The 20,470-nt window shown below is 42.8% G+C and overlaps 1 protein-coding gene across 3 annotated transcripts in view; it reads left to right on the forward strand.

Moving 5' to 3' along the window:
• The window catches only part of PCDH15 (protocadherin related 15), a 904,082-nt gene that overhangs the window by 532,858 nt on the left and 350,754 nt on the right, over positions 1-20,470 (forward strand). For all 3 annotated transcript variants that reach the window (XM_019538590.1, XM_019538589.1, XM_019538591.1), the window contains one exon: positions 16,234-16,313. In XM_019538590.1, coding sequence (XP_019394135.1) covers positions 16,234-16,313 — 80 coding nt within the window. The remainder of the gene's footprint in view (positions 1-16,233; positions 16,314-20,470) is intronic.

Raw genomic sequence — 20,470 nt, forward strand, 5'->3', positions numbered from 1 at the left:
GGGCATTAGCAGTGGGCCCAGAAGTGGACCATAAGCACTTTCAGTCCACTTCTGGGTCTGCCCAGGAGCACATTGCCCCCCACCCTGGCTTGGTAACTGCTGCCTCCTGGGTCTGGGGGGACACCCAGGTTCCCTCCCCCAATCGTTGAGCTGGGAGGGCATGGCGGGGGGTCCCCTGTGTGCTTGTCAGCAGACCCGGAAGTAGACCAGAAATGGATCGGGTCCACTTCCGGCTTAACCACCAAGCATGCAGGTGGCTTCCCCGCCCTTCTGTGGGATCCTCCATCGACCCCACAGTCGCAGTTATATGAGCCATGCCTGGTACCTCGAGGTATGTAGAAAAAAACATTTAAAGCTGTGCCTATGGCCGTAGCGCTGACTATCCAAATCAGCATTGAATCTTCAGATTTGGATTCGGCTTAATCAAATTGGGACAGTGTTCTGAATCAATTAATTGAATCACTGTTCCCGATTCAGGCCAAATGTGAATTGAATACAGCCTGTTTCTCACACCCCTAATATATATATAACCAGAATGAACATGTTTAGGGGCCTTGGGGTTTTTGTGGGGTTTTTTCATTGTAGTGGAAGGCTGGGAATCTTCCCCTTTGATAATTTAATATACCAGTTCTTGAGAACTCATGGCAGGTTTGTCCTTTGAAACTGTCACTGGTGAAAGAATCTATTTGCCTCAGTGGCATGGAACTTGGGAAGGGAGGGGGGAAGGATAGAAGGAAATGTGTGTGCATGTAGGTGTGTGTGAAATGGCTATTTTTTATTAGGGCTGCACAGAAGTTGGGATTAGAGGTGATGGATTAGTATGAAGAGTGCAGTTTGAAAAAAACGTATAGTGTTGAAAGGAACTTCAGGGAACATCTAATCTAACTCTCACATGTACATATTTTACATGGCCCTCAAATTTCTTATCTGTTTCAGAATTTATTATGTGATATGCAAGATTGTGTGTGTATTTGATATATGTCACACACACACAGGTGGAACCAGAGGGTGTGCAGTGGGATAGATTTCATAGACTTTAGCCTGGAAGGGACCTCTTAAAATCATCGGGTCCAGCCCCCTGCCCAAGGAGCATCAAGTCAGCTAGGGTCAAAGGATCCCAGCAAGATAAACATCCAAATGTTTCTTGAAAGTGTCCAGAGTAGGTGCTTGCACCACCTGTGGGAGGAGTTTGTTCCAGGCCTTAGGGGCTCAGACAGTAAAGAAGTTTTTCCTTAGGTCCAGCCTAAAACAGTCTTGCAGAAGTTTGTGACCGTTGGACCTTGTCATCCCCTAGGGTACTCTGGTGAACAGGTGTTCCCCCAGATCCTGATGCTCACCCCTTACGTACTTATAGGCTGCTGCCAAGTCACCCCTGAACCTGTGCTTTTCCAGACTGAAGAGTCCCATAGCTCACAGCCTCTCTTTATAAGGCCTGTTCTCATGCCCTCTGATCATGTGCTCTGGAGATCTGATCTCTACTCTGGATTTTTTTAAGCTTCTCCATGTACTTCCTAAATTGTACTCCAGCTGCAGCCTCACCAAGGCCGAGTGTAGAGGGAGGATGGCATCCTGGGTCTTGCTCAAGATGTAGCAGTTAATGCAAGCCAGAGTTTTATTCACTTTTCCAGCTGCAGTACTGCATTGGTGGCGCATATTCATCTTGTGGTCAATCATGACCCCCAAGTCTCTTTCAGTCATGGCTCTAGCAAGCACAGTATTGCCAAGCCTATAAGTGTGATGTGGGTTTTTATTCCTGAGGTGGAGCACCTTGCATTTGTCTGTATTCATAGTTTCATAGTTTGTAGGGTCAGAAGGGACCTGAGCAGATCATCAAATCTGACCCCCTGCCTTGGCAAGAAAAAGTACTGCGCTCAAACGACCCCAGCAAGGTGTTCATTTAGCCTTGTCTTAAAGACCCCCAGGGTAGGAGCCAGCACCACTTGTTTGGAAGTTGGTTCCAGATCCTAGCCACCCTGACTGTGAAGTAGCGCCTCCTGATGTCTAGCCTGAATCTACCCTCTGCCAGCTCATGACTGTTATTTCTAGCCACTCCTGGTAGTGCTCAGGGGGACAGGGACTCCCCCAATGCCTGCTGGTCCCCTCTGACTAGTTTGTAACAGGCCACTAAATCCCCCCTCAGCCTCGTCTTGTGGAGGCTGAGCAGGTTCAGGTCCCTTAGCCTCTCCTCGTATGGCCTGCCCTGCTGCCCCCTCTCATTTGGAACACTGGTCAGTGGACAGGACAGGTGTTCCCAGGCAACTGTGGCCAGATCCAGCCACATCTGGCTGTGGCTTGCCCAGTAGGCCAAAGATCACACAGCAGCAGCTCCACGTCCTCAGTGAGATAGGCAGCCACCAAGGCCTGAGCGCTACCTGCCTAGTGGTGGGACCTGGTGCCTCTGGACCCCACCATGGAAGCCATGCCCTTGGCCCACATTGGCAGTGCCTATGATGGAGGAAGAGACTGGCTGGTAGATGGTGTGCTAGCATGGGACAGTGGATCCCCCTTTTCCATATCCCCTCACCTCTGCCATTCTGCCTCCCTGACTCTCTTCATCAGCACCTCTATCCACTGATTCAGGGATTCAGGCTTTGGCTGCTGCATACACTGCCCTTCACCTTCAGGTCACACATGGCGGCCAGCACGTGGACCTTACTGGACTGCAAGGGATCAAGCCATTTCCTAATGCCCTCCTTCAGCTGCCTCATCAGTACCTGTATGTCTGGTAACAGCAGCTTGCCCCAGCCAGGAACACTGATCCCCTGAAAGCTCTCCATTTAACTCTGAAGTTCCCTCACTGCAGGGATCATCTGACTAAGGAGGTCATCACCAGCACTGTGGGTCTTGGTGGCCTCAGGGAAGAGCTTGAGAACCACCAAGATCTGGGAGATGGTATCCCACTCAGCTCTGATAAGGGGGCTGATGTTCCCAATCTCCCTGACCAAGGTAGTCTCATGGATGGCCTTCTGTTGCTCCACCAACCTCTCAAGCATCAGGTATGTAGAGTTCCACTGAGTCTCCACATCCTGCATGATTTTTTGCTGTGGGATGCTCAGCTCTACCTGTTTCTCCCACAGCATCTTGCTCCCCTTGATGCTCCAGTGTAAGTAGCCTGCCGCCTTCCTGCATTTTGAAATTAGCTTGCTGGTGGTGCTGGCACCATCACCAGCAGCCATGTCCCCCTCCAAGGTGTTCTGTGCCACAGGGAGGATGCCAAAAAAGTTGGTATCATGGACTGCCTTGACCATATTGGCCCCACTATCAGTGACCATGAACCCGTGTATAAGCTTGTCCTGCCCAATGAGCCAACATAGTGTTTAAAATGTCTCCATTAATGGAAAGATCTGTTTTCCTTTTATTTCTTAAAAAAAGCAACAGGAACACAAATAACAATTTTTCATCTATCTCATTTTACCCACAAGGGCGTATTTTATCTGAATATGGGGTCTAATTTGTGGTTTTCATTTTGGCATCACAGACAGGTAAGTTTCTAGGCCAAAGTAGTGTTTTTTCAATCTTAAAAAAGGTGGAGTTTGTTATAGTTTCATTGCTAGTATATCCATTTGTGTGCTGGCATCAATTCTTAACTTGACATCTTGTTTTAAAAATAGGGGAAATGTTGGATCTGTGAGTCTCAGTACATTTCCCAGGCCATTTGCCTAGAGAAGAATATAGATGTCATTTAACCATCCAAACAAGGGTTTATCAAAGGAAAGGTTTCTAGAATACACATCTTGGTTATCTAGTAGGCATAATAGATCTAATTTTCATTACAGAGTCAGCACCTCAAAGTTCTTTTCCCTACAGTAAAATGGATCTGTAGACCCTTAGTGCTTCCAGCACCACTCTTCTGACCATCCTTTTATAAAAAAAATTAAAATAAACCTCAGGCTTGTTTTCCTGTAATGTTTACATTTTCAGTGTTCTTATTCCAGCTCAGATTTTGGCTATAATAGGTTCCAAGGTATTCTAGCTTCTTAGGCTGTAAGGACCAAACTCTTTTCCTCCTTTCCTTCCCAAGAACCAATGGTTTTAGCTGTGTTGATTTCTGAGCTATCTGAGGTGCAATACTGCTGAAAAATATCTAGTAATCTTTGGAGGTCTGTTTGGGGTTATGACATTACTGATGTGTCATCTGTATAAAACAGGAAAAGGATAGAGCCATTCAGTATCCTGGGTGTTTCAAACTGATCCCCTATTGGTTCCGTTTTAGATTATTCAAGAATAAATTAAAAAGTAGTACACCAAGCAAACATCCTTGTCATACCCCTGTTTTAGTTAGCAAGCTATTGGACCAGGGCATAGTGAATCCCTTGATGCACCCTAGCTGCTGTGTTTGAATAGTAAGTAATGAATAATTGTAGGACAATGTTATCCATTTATGTTATTTCCAGTTTCTTCCATAATTTTAATCTGTCTATAGAGTCAGATGCTTCCTTGAGATCTCTGAAGGCTACATACAAATGTTTTTCCTCCTTTTATATATTTAAATGAAAAATAGTGCAATACCAAGCAATGGTCCATACAGGAATAGCCTTTTCTAAAACCAGCCTGCTCTTCTCCCAAGATATTATTTTCAGATTTCATGTCTGAAGATTTAGAAAGTAAATGTTTCCCAAGTATTTTGGCAGGAATTTACATGAGACTAATGGGGTAATATGTTCCAGGATCTCTCTTATCATATTTAAAAAATTGGGACTGTTTTGGTTTTATTACGATGTTTTGCATAAATGTCTTCTAAAATAATTATAATACAAATGTTGGTCAAAATTGGATACCACTAGGCAAAAAGCTCCTCAAAGATTTCTGGGGTAAGAAAACCAAGGCTGTGAGGGCCTTTCTTTTTCTCAGTAAGGATGTATATGATTTTACTTGAGATTCAGAGATGAGATAATGATTTGCCTGTAGCTTAAAATGTCCTTCAGCAAGAAGCCATATTTTCCTTTATCATCTGCAAGTAAGTTGTTAAACTTTTTTCTTTTAACATACATCTTAAGGGATGTACACATTAGGGCTGTGCGAAGTTTCGGTTGCTGATTTGATTTGGCAGAGATTTGGCCGGATTCGGTCTCTGAATCTCCAAATCTGAATCAAATAGAGGACCATTTAGTCTCTCTGAATGAAATTGGAACCTTCAGAATGATTGAGAGAGATTCGGCAAGATTTCTGAGATTTGGACATAGTCACAACTTTAAGTGTTTTTTCTACATACCTTTAGGTAGCAGGCAACTTGTGAATGCTGTGATGCTGGGGCACATGGAGTATCCCACAGGGGCACAAGGAGCTCCCCAGCATGCTCGGCAGCAGAACTGGAAGTGGACCAGAAGCATTTCTGGTCCACTTCTTGGTCTGTTGGACAGTGTGCCTGGGGGACCCCCACACCCAATCATTAAGTGACTGGTGGCTCCTGGGTCTGCGGGGGGGGGGGCACCTAGGTTCCCCCACAGCCAATCATTAAGTTGGGCTTTGAGGGGGCGGGGTGACAGCACACTCCCTGGTGGACCTGGAAGTGGACTGGAAGTGGATTCTTGTGGGATGCCCCACGCACCCCAGCTTCGCAGCATTCACAAGCTGCACTGGTTCCTGGAGGCATGTAGAAAAAAAATTTCAGGCTGAGTCTATGTCTGAATCGCTGATTCTCTGACTCAGCATGGAATCTTCAGATTTGGATTCAGCTGTATTGAATCAGAGACAGTGATCCAAATCAACAAATCAAATCACTGTCCCTGATTCAGGCTGAATTCAAATCCAAATCAAATAGGGCCTGCTTCACACACCCCTAGTACACGTTGGGCATTAAGCTAAATGTTTTTGTCCCTCTGGCTATAATTTGCCAAAAACATTGGTTATCATTATTTTTCCCTGTGGCTACTAGTTCTCCCCATAGCTTTATATTATATTGATTCTTTTTTTCTTGTCTGTTCATTTTTTTATATCTAGATCTATTTTAATCTTCTTGATGTGTTGGAAGCTAGCACAGACATTTGTAGACTTGTATTTCTCCAAGGCATCTACTTAAACATCTTTAGAGCATTCCTCATCAAATCAGGGTTTGTGCCTCAACATGGCTTATTTCCAACAAAGATGCTCTTGTTTGTTGAGGGCATTTTCCGACTGTTGGACAACTGTTTTATTAATTGCTTTTTGGAGTTCTTGTACTTGTTCCTCAAACTCATTATCCCACCAAATTTTCTTTGTATTGACAACTCCACAGATTTCATAGGTTTCATAGACATTAGGGCTGGAAGGGACTTTGGAAGATCATCGAGTCCCGCCCCCACCTGAAGGGCAGGAAGTCAGCTGGGGTCATAAGGTCCCAGCAAGAAAAGCATCCAATTTACTGTTGAAAGTGTTCAATGTAGGTGCTTGAACAACCTTCGATGGCAGGCTATTCCAGACCTTTGGGGCTTGGACAGTAAAGAAATTCTTCCTTATGCCCAGCCTGAAAGGGTCTTGCAGTAGTTCATAACTGTTCAACCTCATCATCCCTTGGGGCGCTCTGGTGAACAAGCATTCCCCCCAGAAACTGGTAGTCACTCCTAATAAACTTATAGGTGGCCATCAGCCTGCGCTTTTCCAGGCTAAAGAGCCCCATGGCTCTCAGCCTTTTGTCATAAGGTCTGGTTTCCGGACCTCTGATCATGTGCATGGGCTCTTCTCTGCACTCTCACAAGGTTCTCCAAAAACTTCTTTAATTGTGGGGCCCAAAAATGGATGCAGTACTCCAGCTGTGGCCTCACCAAGGCTCAGTACAAGGGGAGAATGACATCCTGGGATTTGCTTGAGAGCTAATTGTATAGTTTTTGAGGAAGGTTCCTTTTAAGAGTCTAATAGAACTTTTAGAAAGGGAGGCAAGTGTTCATTTTTCCACACATGGTAAAAATTCAAATAATTTAAACTAATACCACATACATGGTTGTATTAATATATAATTAATTGGGCTTGCTCCTTTAATGGTAAGAAATGTGAATGCCCCAGGTACACCTTTGCCAGTTCATCCATTAAGCATTCTAAAATTCTCTTCTGCAATGAATTTCAACAGGCATTGCCCTCGTCATAGTTTATCACATAAGGTTGCACAGAGGGAGTTCCCATATTTCATTAATGATATCTTCATTATCCTGAATGTGGGTGCTGCCAATTCTAGTATTAAAATTGCGTACTATTATTCTAATTTTGAAAAATTATTTTGGACCATCTCAAGAGCATTATATAACAATTACAAGATCACATTAAATCTTGATGCAAGTGGTGGGAAATAAACATTAATAAGAATCGAGGGAGATGTACCACAAAATTGAATGAGCAGTATAGTAGATGGTTGGAGTCTATTTCAGTTTCTAAGCCCTCGGTCAGACTCTTAATTGAGATAAGTGTAATCAAGTCTCCCTGCAGGTTCCCTTTATTTTTATCCTTCTGGTCATTATATACTTAACATATAGCAAAATAATGCAAGTTCCGATAAAGTTTTATTTGTTTTTGCTTTGATCTTGACCTGAATAATATTAATAATATGCACCAAAGTGACTATAATATCTGCACTCCCCTTTTCAAAATCCTAGATCTGTCTGTGTGTATGTACACAATGATTTTTACATGCACAGATGCACACACATGTACGTGCATATTAAATCATTGTATTCTATTTAGTACAGATCTATTTTTTACCTGAGCTCACAACTTTTAAACTAGTGTGATCAAGTGTAGAACTAGGCTAGGCTCTACTATAAAAGCAGCACAAAAGTGCATTTTTTCAAAAGGAGACTAAGGGATTTATGCAGTCATCTCCCAAATGAATGTTATGGTGTTCTTAGGTACTTACTCTCTGCCTCCTTTGAGAACCCAGTGTAAACATATTTACTACTTAAAATGAAGTTTATGCTAATTGCCACTGTTGGGCAATTGTGTAACAGTAGTACCATGTACTTTACTGATATACATATGAATTAAACACATAGTTTATTTTATTGCATAACACCATGTTGGTCCCAATTTTATATGCATGTAGTTTACTTTAATGAACCTAGTATATCTGCATAATAAAGCATTTAAGTGCATCGAAACTTTCAGTCCTACTTTTTACCTTTTAATGTAATTGTACAACATTTAACTATATATCAGTTGTCTCTAAAAACAGTGAAAGAAGCAGATGTCAAACAGCTGTCAATATAAGCCATGAAATGAATAGGAGCTTCAGTTTTGGCGCTGCTTTTAGAAGCCTCGAGAAAGATTAGAATGGCAGCTCTATAAACTTTTTACCAACCTGGCTAGGTTTTCTTCCTTTGTTGTCAAGACTTCTGATAGCAGTCCTGAAATTGACTTTCAGAAACCATGAAAATGATCTGCACTAGTCAGTATTGCAACTGCTAATCTAAAGCCACAGCTGTGAAAGGAATTTTGTTACGTTAAGTTCGAGGAACCACATAGCCTTGTTTCCTACTCTGTGAACCTGAATGGAGTGCTCTGTGTAAAACAATAAGGCAAGTTAATTTTGTTGGACAACTTTGGATAGTAATTTTGTCATAAAAGAGATGCACATGGGATACTGTGGCTTCCCAGGACTGGAGCACAGATAGTCAGAGGAAAAGAATCAGTGACAGTAGACTACATCCTTAGGTAGGTATATGTTATCATAGCCCAGTTGAAGTCAGTTGCAGTCAATGGGGCTATGCTGGCTGAGGGTAAGATTCTGTGCTTTCCATTTTCAGTAAATTTCTTGAAAACTCATGGAGGATCTTGAACTGAATCTGTTTTCAGATTAATGGTAAACTGAACCAGTGAAGAACACCAAAGAAAAGTCAAGATGATTATGGGTAGCAGATGCTGTCATCCACACTGAGAGGACAACTCATTTAGCTATGGTTTAAAGTTAATTTCTCATGTACCCTTACTGCCCAGAGTGAGTTTTAGAATTACCTAGCCATGCTGTTCAGGAGAATTCTCATAGGTGATTATAAGCTAGTTGTCTCTGAAAGTGCTGAAGAAAAATGGGAGCCAGGGGCCTGCTGAATCGAGAGTAAGCATTAAGCTGACAGTTGCTGTACTGCTGGAATAAGCAACCTTGAGGCATAGGTCATCTTTGTAGGTAGCAGAACAGATAGTTAGTTTTAGTACTTAAGATACTAAATGATTTAAACAGTACTTTGAGAATGCAAATGTAATGTTGAGATGGATGTTTTATATTTCTCAAAATGATTTAATTTTTTTTCTTTTGTAAAGATTGCATTGTGAAATAATTTGTTTTTTAAATTCAGGTGTTCATATATAAATCAATTTATTTATTTTCCATTTAAAATTATACTTAAGAAAATATATCATGAATAAACATTTTGGGGAGACCAGTAGTATTCACTATGTCATGGTCTTGCCTTCCCCTCTTAATTCACTGTAGAGCTGGTTAGCCATGTATTGAAGATGATAGGTGTAGGTGATACATTCATGCATTTTCTACTTCTTGTAAACTAAGGGAAAATGGCTGGTATAGAGAAATGATTCATGAATTATATGAACAGGAGTGGGGGTATCACAGTGTTGTATTCTCTTTTTTCATTGAAGCACATTTGATGTCTTATTTATAGGATTTACTCCTCATATTAGCCTATACATTCAAGTTGTCTTTTCATGGAATCTTAATGGGTAGTTTGATACTGTATTTTCATACCTGCTCAATTTTATGTGTGGGAATGGTTTAATCGATATCACTGAGACTGTTTCTAGAGGTAAAAGTAAGCACTTCCATAGGCATTTGAAGGATTGTAACTTATTTTGTTTGTAGGGCAGAGGCAAAATAGATGGGGTCAAAATATGCAACTTTTATACTTTCCATTCCATTATATTTTACATTCCAAGTCAGCAATGTGTGCTGACTTTTTCAAACGTTCAAAAATAATAAATGTTGCTGTTTCTGAATGGTCCCATTTCAGTGCACTTAAATGTTTCTAGTAGGTATGTATATTGTAAAATGACAGTTTATTGGATTTTCTAATTCTCTATCCATTGTTTTAATCCACAGGTGGAGAAAGGTCCAATATATTTTTATACCAATACCCTGCAGTGAATGTGTGTATGTGCGTGTGTGTGCGAGGGAATATTTTTATACCAACACTAGTATTTTAATAACAGTAATCAAGATTATGTTAACTAATGCAGTAATAAATGATCCCAACTGTGTTGTTTTGTAAATAAGTCCCAGAATTTATTTCATGCCTAGAGGCTGTTTATTATTCTGCCAGCCATTGTTGATTAAAACATTTGCATATTTAAGCTTTAATTTTCCTGAGATTTTGTGAGACTGAAATAGGGCACATACCATTTTACTGAGGTAGACTACATAAACAATATGCAGTTCTTCAGAGATGGAAAATTGCCCCATAAAGCTGATTCTGAAATATGCAGGTGTTACAAATACATTTTTATATACTAAAATTACTTAAAATTAGAGATACATGTTTTTTAAATGTCCTAAGCCTTCAGTCTTTTGGAATTTATGATGTTTATTAATGATTTATGAATGTACTATGTATACTTATTTAAGACCATGCATCATTAATTTACTATTATTTTTCCACTATTATTTTTATAGAAGTACATTTGAATATGTGACCATTGATACATCTAATTTGAGGTTATTTAATGTGTATTATTGAAAGGCAAAATTTGTTAGAAGTCTAGAGGCAAAGCTAGAATGAAAAAAGAACAATGGGAGATTACCCTCAGGTTGCAAATATAATTGCTAGTCTTGTCATGTCTTCAGTTTGAGGTGCCACAGACCTTTTTGTGGCCCCACAAGCCACACATGTGGAATGTTAAAATGTGTCCCCCCCACTGGAAATTTGCAGTGTGTGGGCAAACCTGCTACCAGGATTTCTCAGTAGCAAGAAACACCCCCAAAAGCCCCAGGGGAAAAAAATGATGTGGTGCACACTACAATAGCATGTGCTGGAACAAATGGAGGCTTGGTCCTCCTCTACACCTTCATTTGTGCCCCGGCTGCTCCAGCACAGCAAGAGCTGAGAGGAACTGGGCAAAGTTAGTTTGCAGGAAGTGGGACAGTGCCCAAAATTAAGCACACATACAGGGATGTGCGCTGCAGCACAAACTAGTGGCACACATTTGTGTCTTTACTATTTGTGCTGCTGCAGACACGTGCCCCTGACACCTGGAAGTCACCTCTGGATACTGGTGTTGTCAGCTGTAATGGAGAAAGTAGGAGGATAGATGAGATTTTCCTTTTTTATCATTTTCATTTTAAAGAAAACAGTGACAACAGTGATGCATCTCTGGATTACGGGTTAAGGTATCGGGCGAAGAAGTTTTAAAAGCCAATAGAAAAGTGATGTCAAGATCATGGAAAAGAATAGACTTGAAAAATATGGGGATGGGAGTTCCACAACAATTCTTGTATTTTTTCCCTCCCATTTTCTTTTCAAAAAGTAATGAGAAGTATTTCAACTACTTTAGACTTAGGGTGAACGTACAGGAACCAAAAGTTCTCTGAGAAATATAGTAGAGAAGAAAGGAAAACAATGGTTTCAACAGAGATTAAGGCTGAAATATCCATCAGCTTGACACAAGAAAAACCAACAAGGAGTAGAAATTCAGGCAACTCAATAAAGATAGCCTCTTGGCATTCAGTGTTGTCAAACAGTGAGTAGAGAGAATGAGGATGTCAAAAAGATTGCTGCACTTGGAAAAAAGAAGACATTTTCAATAGAATGAGAAGAGAAGTAGGATGAAGTCAGAATGAAGTAAGGAGATGGAGGAGAGATGTGATATTAATTGAGGACTTGGGATCTACAAAGGCTTAGCTTTGAGAGTACAGTGTAGGGAATCTCCTGTTGGGCACTGTCAACTTAGTCTCCAAAAAGTTAGCAAGATCCAGGCAGGAGGTGAATAAAGAAGGACCTGTGAAAGAGGATGAAGATCAAAGCCAAACTGAAGGTGGTGAAGTAGCAAGAGAATTGATAGGAAAATAGAAATAGGCTAAGAATTGAACAGAGCTGAAAGAATTTAGTGCATATTTAAAATGAGAGGAAATTTATGAGAGAGAAAGATCCTGCTTAGTTGTATGTGTGGTTTCTTTCAAATAATAGCTTTTGAATATTCCTAATCCTGTTGATTTCACCTTTGAGAATCTGGGAGTTTGCTTATAATATAAAGTACAATAAGGATATATAACAAAAAGTGGAGAAGGGAAGTTAACAATAACAAGAACAACCTAAGCAATATTTGATACTTTGTTAGTGCTTGACAGCAGCTTGTGGCTGAAAGCAAGGCAAGAAAATGAAATGACTCTTGTGGGGAGGAGGCTACTAGTCAAATTTGGGATAATTTGTACAATAAGTATTTGTGTTAGCTGTTCATGACCACTACCAATTATATTCCAAGTGGAGATAGAAGACAAAATGCTTCAGCCTGCAGAAAACAATGCATTGTTCTGTCAGGAAGAAGGTTTGGGAACCAAGTGTGTCATCTCTTAGTTTGTTGGATATCCTACCACACCAAATGGAGAGACTGGATAATTTCTGCTCAGTTTTTATAGCAGAAGTAGGAGCAAAACATTTCCCATAAAATATAGATTGTGGCCTATTGAGTATTTTGAGAAAATGTTTGGCCCACAGGCCAAAGTTTTCATCCATTGCCTGCTACCATCATGGGTGCATCCCCACAAGTATGGACATGCATCTTGCAGTGTCTCAAAGCCATTTGTGATGATGCAAGAGGCACGTGTGGGAATAAAAAAGTTTTCACAGGGGCAAAATTAGACCCCTGGATATCCAGGGGGTCAAACAAAACCATGAGGGAAAAAAGCGGGGTAGGGCACGGTCCTGGACTATGCCCTGAGGCAACCAGAGGCTTGGTCCTCCATAGAGAGGCTCTGGTAGCCAGCCAGAGAACCTCTATGGTTGACGCTAACCCAGGGCTGAAGCATGCTGTTTCCCTCTGCGGGGCAGGCCATGTGCCAACCACAGAGTGCTGGACCTGGCTTTGTGCTGGTAAGTAAGGAGTGTGGGGGGTGGAAGAAGAGGCGGACCATGGGGGGAACCCCGCCTATTCCCCTCAGTCCCCCCAATTGCTGTCCCACATTCACTGGCAGTAGCAGCTGCCATCGGAGTTACTGGGGCCTGGGGGCAGAGCCTTCTTGCACAGCACAGGGCTGGGTGACAACCACAGCAGCCCCAGCTGCCCAACAGTGTGAGGAGCCATGCAGCACCCTGCCAACCCCGGCTACACCTGCATGATGGGGCTGTGGCAGTGTGGGTGTCAGGCAGCTGAGGCCAGGCCACACTGCCCCCACTTCCCCATGTTGCCATGAGGTCCCAGTGATCCTGACAGCAGCTGCTACTGCCGGTGAACACGTGGCTTTTTTGAGTCACGGACTGCTGGGACCAGGTGGGGGTGGGCATCAGGGGAGGGCCAGACAAGGGGGGCTGATCAGGGAGTGAGGGCTGTGCAGAGGTCTCTTCCACATAGCCCCAGAGCCCCTGCTACTGCTAGTGAGTGCAAGGCTTTTTTTGTGCAAGTGCTGGGAGGCTGGGGCCTGGGGGCAGCCATAGGGGGAATTGGGGGTGCAAGCACAGGTTGGGGCCAGGAGGTGCAGCCATTGTGGGGGCTGGAGGAGTGGGCAGGGGGTGGGTCAAGGCAAGGCAGGCATCAGGGGGCTGGGGGTGCAAGCAGGGATGGGGTATGTGGTAACCCCTCTGGGGACCATGTGACCTCTGTTGGAGGGGCTGTAACCCCTGTTGGGGGCTGTGGCCCCTGTGGGTATTTTACAGAGTGACTTTGGGATATTTTTTATCAGGGTTTTTCAGTTTTCAAATGGGGAACACCAGAATTCCTGCTAGGAAGGAAAGTGGCAGGACCCAGGCTTAGGAGCCTGCTTAGAACTGGCATCTTGGACCCAGCTAGAGGTGGCTAATCTCCTGGACAGTTGGCACCAGGAGCACATGATTTGACAGTTCAAAGCAGGCCATCACAATGGGAACATCATCTGAGTGATAGCTGCCCAGATGGCCAGGCAGGGGCACATATGGTTGTAGTGCTGCACAAAGGCAACTGTGCAGCCACAGCCCACTGGCAGCTGGCCCAGAGGGGCAGATGCCTCTACTGGCTGTGCAGTCCCCATCTGGGTCTGGCAGGTGTGCAGCAGGTCACAGCCAGGCAGTGCCAGACTGCTGCAGTGGGTAGAGGGTGCAGGAAACTCTCAGGGCTGTGTCAGCAGTCCAGCCAGTATAAGGGGTAGTGTCCCCAGGTACCAGTTGGCTGTCTCCCAGAATCATCTGAGTGCAAGTAGCCCTGAGCTACTTTCCAGGGCAGCTTTTTGTACTGATGAGGCCAGGACAGGACAGCTTTTTATACTGCTGGCAACAGCATAAGTGCTAGCCCTGGGCTCTAGCTCCCCCTGGGTGCAGATGCAGAGCAAGCCAGGCAGGGTTATTTTGCTCCTAGTGGCACAATTTGCCTTACACCAAAATGCATGTCCAGGCACTTGCACTCAGGCAAAAAGCCCTGGCTCAAATTTGCACTGCTTCTATTTCAGCTGGTACACACGCACATCCTTGCATGTGTGGATGTGCCCTATGCATCTTAGTTTCCAAACCTTTTAGCAAAAATAAAACTTTTTTTTTATTTTAATAAGTGGTACATCAAAAACATTATTTCCCTAGCTTTCACTCTCGTTTCTTTTTAAAATGTCAGGGGAATGTAGAAAATAGAATTAAGGGCTTCTGGCCTTTTACAGTATTTGTACACTTAAATCTTGTCAAGCTCCAATTTATACAGCATCAAAATCTGTATTATGCATTCTAGTCAGTAAAAAAATGTGCTTATTACTAACTTATGTCAATACTCTCTCAAGTCTACTTGAACAGTTTTTAAGAGCAGCGTATTTGAGCAGTTTGCAGAGGTTATTCAGTGATTATCTTCTGAGATGAGTTTGGCTTGCAAATTCCAATAATTCACATGTCTAGTTTTTTATCATTCCTCTTAAAATAACCACTCAAATGTTGAAGATTTATATGCAGAGACAGTCACAGGGATGGTATTATCTATCTAGAACAGTGGTTTTCAATCTTTTTTTGTTTACGTACAGACCTCTAAAAAGTTTTGAATGGAGGTGCAGACCCCTTTGAATTGTAAGTGTGGGTATTCACATACTTTTGATTGATCATAGTCATTTTTTGTGGAACCCTTTTTTGTGGATTCATGGACCACAGGTTGAAAGCCACTGATCTAGAGAATCAAATAACATATTTTAAAAACTGAGCTGTTGTGCAGATAACCTGCCCAAAGAGCATAACATGGACTTTTTGTACTGCTACACTATTTCTGAAAATGTATTACTGTAAGTTTAACTTCAAAACAGGTTGACAAGTTAATGCTGCTGGGCTCAATTTAATTCTTCACACCTGTACTGCTGTTAATAGTGCTTCTCTTTGTAATTCTTATCTTCTTTTATTGAATAGTGATTGTGATTCAGTTTTGGGGATCCATAGGAAAAATATCAGCAAAAGTGTTGTAATTTTGCTAGATAAAACAAGCCAAAAGGAAAGAAGGGTGAAAGAATTGGTAGAACTCTTTTACTGAAAATAGTTAAAGAAAGGGTAGGATTAGTCTTTAAGTAAAATAAATATAAAAATAGCCAGAGTAAAAACACAAGTACTTGACTAGACCATAAGTATTACCTGCAGAGCTGACCTGAGCAGGGTGCGGCGCCCAGGGCAAAGCAGCCCATGTGGGGCCCTACCCCTGCTGCCATCCCACGGGCCCCGGTCCGGAAGAAGCTGCAGCAGTAGCATTGGCAGCAGCGGGCAGGGGGGAGCAAGTGGCTGGACGTGGAGCCACCATTCCACCCTACTCTGTGGGGCCCCCAAAAGTGTGGGGCCAAGGTGATCATCCCAGTTTGCCCCCCCCCCCCGAGATGGCCCTGATTATCTGATAAGGTACTTGTTCATGTGTTGTATTAAGTCATGTCTAAGACATTTAAAAATACATATTCAGATGCAGTACTAGTGCACACCTATCCCCAGTAAATAGCCCCATAAAACCATATCTGATACAATAGAAGCAGTAAGAACTGGTTCCTGTTAGAAACATACTTAATGATTCTTCAGTGGATAGATTCAAATGGTTAATTTTACATTTTATAGATTGTATTGTACAAAACAGCTTTTTAAAAGCATCTGTGGCTGTTATATCATTTTGATTATTCTCTTTTTTCTTTTATTTTGAAAGGCCACTGATAGGGAGGGTGACCCAATAAGATATCTCATTGAGAATGGAGATCCTCAGCAAGTTTTTAATCTCTCTCAAAGGTATGTGGAAAAACCCTTACAACTTAGTTTTTACCTTTTTCTGTTAAATGAGTACCCTGAATGTGAGCAGCAGAAACAACTTTTAATAAGAGGTGTTCAGCTGTTCATAGATTATCTTTTAGGCAATAATGAGAACTCTGTAAATGGTACTGAACTCTGAAATTTTACGCAGGGGACTATTTATTTATTTTAAGCACTTTGCTAGCTAAAATCCAGTGAGCTGGAAACATTCCATTTACAAGTGTGACCTGGGATTAATTAGAAGGCTTTAAAGTTGTCAGCTTTTTGCTAATGACAGAGACATTTTTACTCAGTTTCTTGCTTTGAAAAAATTTGCTCTATAATGGAAAAAATGGTTTTCTCAGCTATTGCTTTAAAAGCAGATATTTCAGCAATGACCTAAATGGGAAACATTTAGCTTCTTCTAATTTGGAGGCTTACCTAATTAGCACAGAGAGAATATGTATGTTATGATTTAGAAGCACCACAGAGAATAGTGCCCCAATTCTTCCAAGTAGCTAGCCGCCATTTGTATCTCAGAATGTCATTCTTATTTAAATAGAAGGGAGAGTAAGCTGGCTTTCCTTGTCAGATAATGTGGTATAAGTAAGCAGGAGCCTTTCATTAAAAGGCTTAGGTATTATTCCATAAACAGTAGTAAAGCAGGTTAACTGAAAAGTTGCATGGACTATTAGACCATTATGAATATGCTAAAATGAACCAACAGCCATTGGGCTCCTGTCTCTGTTTATTGGCCCGAGACTGCAGCCTCTAGATGCAGAGCAGGAGAAAGCTTCCTTCTCTCAGCCCAGAGGAGATGACAAGAATTGCAGTTCCAGGCTTCCAAGACTAATGGGCCTGCCTTTCTTCTTAGGGGAGAAATTATGCAGGAACTGGAACTGTCACAAACTCCTTCCATAAATGGGAAAAATTGACAAATTTTGTTTGTTGGCTGCAACTAATAGATGTATGAGAAATGTGCCTGGGTTCTTAGATAAATCACTTACATGTGAAAAATAGGGCTGAAAGAGACCTCACAAGGTAGGATAATCCCTGACTAAACCATCCCAGGCAAGTGTTGGATTAACCTGCTCTTGAAAATTTTCAGGGATGCAGTTTCTATAACCACTCTAGGTAGCCCTTTCCAATGTTTGACCACTTTCATAGTCAGAAAGTTCTTCATGTCCAACCTAAATTTCCTCTGCTTTAGTTAGAGGCCATTGCTCCTAATCCTATCCCCTACACTCACAGAGAAAAGCCAATTTCTATCCCCTTTATAATCACCCTTCAGGTATTTGAAGAGTATAATCAAATCCCTCTCAGTCTTCTGTTCTCCAAACTAAATTAACCTAGCTCTTTTAGCTCTTCATCATAAATCATACCTCCAAGGACTCTGTTTTTAAAAGCATCTGTGGCTTGTTCTTTTGCTCTCTGCTGATTTGTTCCAATCTGTCCACATCTTTCTTGAAGTATGAGGTCCAAAACAAGACAGAGTGTTTCAGATGAAGCCTCACCAGTGCTGAATAAAGGAGAAGAACTATTTCCCCTTTTTTTTAAGAGATGCTCCTGTTAATTCAACCCAGTATACTGTTGGCTCTTTTTTTTTAAACAGGAGCACACTGTTGAATCATACTAGGCTTGTGGGCCACTGTAACTCCTAAATCCTTTTCTGTAGTACTAGCTAATCATTTTCCTTTGCGTTCATCCATTATTCAGTCCCCAGTGCAGGACTTTACATGTTCCCTTACTGCATTTCATCTGATTGATTCTAGACCATTTCTCCAATTTATTTAGGTCGTTCTGGATCCTAGCAGTAGCACTGTGGGGGAGAAAAAACAGTAGTAATTTATTTACAGTTTGGCCTTCACCAGAGCACTTTTAATTTGTATTACGTCCCTGACTCCTGAGCTGAGTCTGGCTTCTCAGCAGAAGTGCCATGAAGGAAAGAGACTAGGGATATGCAAAGCTTCGGTAGCCAATTCAATTCAGAGGAGATCTAGCCTAATTCAGCAGCTGAATCTCTGAATCCAAATTGATCAGGAGATCAATTAAAAGGTCTGAATTGAATTGGAAGCCTCTGAATCAACTTGGAAAAAATTTGGCACTGCTTCAGAGATTTGGCCATAGACTAAACAGGCACCAGTCCTCACCACACTGGACACAGCTGTCTCCAGCTGGTAAGTCTGTTGTGGTGGGCAGAGGGGGGAGGGAAGCGGCATGAGGAGGGCAGAGCAATGCCACCACAGTGAAGGAGGGATTGGGGCTGGGACAAGCTGCCCAGCCAGGGTGGTGGGGGTGTGGAGCTCAGGGAACAGGGCTGCCACCCCTGTTCACCACCATGTGCCACCAGTCTGGAAGGGCATGGGAGCGGGTGTGGGACCAGATTGGCATAGGGTGGGCTGTCCAAGGCTTCACTCTGGGAGGCCAGCCCCAGCCACCTGCTGTCAGGCTGTGCTTCACGGGGCAGGTGGAGCCAGGGCTGCACTCTGGGCAGCTAGCCCCAGTCAGAGCCCAGAGAACAGCCCTGGCTCTGCCTGTCCCACAGAGCATGGTGGCACAGAGGCTATACAGGGGCTGGAGCCACCCTAAAATTTCCCATAGCCCCTACCCTCATAGCCCCTCCCCAATCTGGGTGCACGTGCCTGCTGCCAAGCCCTGCCACTGCTTACCCAGCTGGGGTGAAGCCACAACTTGTCCAGGAGGTGTAGGGAGGCTGGGCGAGTGACAGGAAGCTATAGCCCCCACTCCCAGTGCCTTCCACCACTTGTTCAGAGTGCAGTCTGGCTCAGCCCACCCAGTGCAGATCCAGGGGCACACATCTGCTCCCATGCCCTTCTGGACCAGTGGCACACAGCAGTAAGCAGTGGTGGGAGCCCCTCTCCCTGAGGCCCGCATCTCCCCACCCTGGCTAGACAGCTTGTCCCTGCCCCAGCCCCAGCCCAAGCCCCAAGCCCTGCCTCACTGTGGGGGCGTTGATCTGCCCTCCCCATTACCAATGTGGCACCGAGTCTTCAGATCCAATTCGCCTGAATTGAATCGGGACAGTGATGCAAATCACCGAGTCACTGTCCTCCAAATCAGCTGAATTGGAATCCGAAGCGAATACTTGCCACTTCACACAGGCCTAAAAGAGACATCTTGGGGTGTGACTTTTTCATAGTATTTGAAAGGGAGCTTGCAGTGAAGCTAGGTTCCAGGTAACCCCCAGAGAAGGTTGGCTGTGATTTCAGTGTGTGTTTTTATGAAGGTAGCCAGGGAGTAGAGTTAATAAAAAAATATGTACTCACTTTACAGTTTATTTTGAACTCACTCTTTGGCTCTGTTTTAAGTCTGTTTACTTGCAAATAATTCCACAAATGGTGTCCCTCTCAGACAAACTTTGTCCCTCTCTCTCTCCCCCTGTTACCTACAATTGGTATTATAGGTGTCTCAAACTCCATCTTCCAAAGTTTAATCAAAATTTGTTTGAGATATCTATAACTCCATTCACTGAAGGTCTTGTAGATGGGCTAGGACTTTGAACTCAGTCTGGAAATAAAGGAGACAATTCAGTCTATAAGGAATTAGCATGCTGTATTCACATCTTACTACGCTGGCTGGCTGGGCATTGTACAGTGGCTGCAGTCTGCATAATACAGTTGTGTAATGCATATATAGTGAGTTACAGTAATCCATCCTGGAAGTAATAAAAGCATGGATTGCAGTGTCTAGATCATTCCAAAGGAAAAAGTATGATTTCCAGTAGCTATTTCCAGTAGCTATCTATACATCTTTCTGGTCATTTTAAAATAAGAGATAATTCTCGCTACAGTAGTTATCTGTGCATCAAGGAATAATGAGGAGTACAGTATGGCCTCAAAGTTTTGTCAGTTTGATCTATGATCTGTTATCTTCATCTTGGCTAGTACTTTAAGGAATTTCCTTCTCACCACCCTCACTTTTATTTTATATAAAGAGTTTACTCTAAGCTTTACCTCATAGGATACGGTCAAATGAGTGTGCGCATGTGCTTTGAAGTGCTGTGCAGACTTTTGGGGCACTGCAAAACATGTGACACACATGAAAAGATTCTTGGCACTGTATATCTGCATCAAATTTGCAGTGCCAAGCCAAATTAGATACTGGGAAATCCTGGTATCTTAAAAAAAAAAAAAAAA

The sequence above is a fragment of the Crocodylus porosus genome, unplaced genomic scaffold (genome assembly GCF_001723895.1).
Source record: "Crocodylus porosus isolate Cpor-Errol unplaced genomic scaffold, CroPor_comp1, whole genome shotgun sequence".
In the NCBI taxonomy this organism is placed as follows: Eukaryota; Metazoa; Chordata; order Crocodylia; family Crocodylidae; genus Crocodylus; species Crocodylus porosus.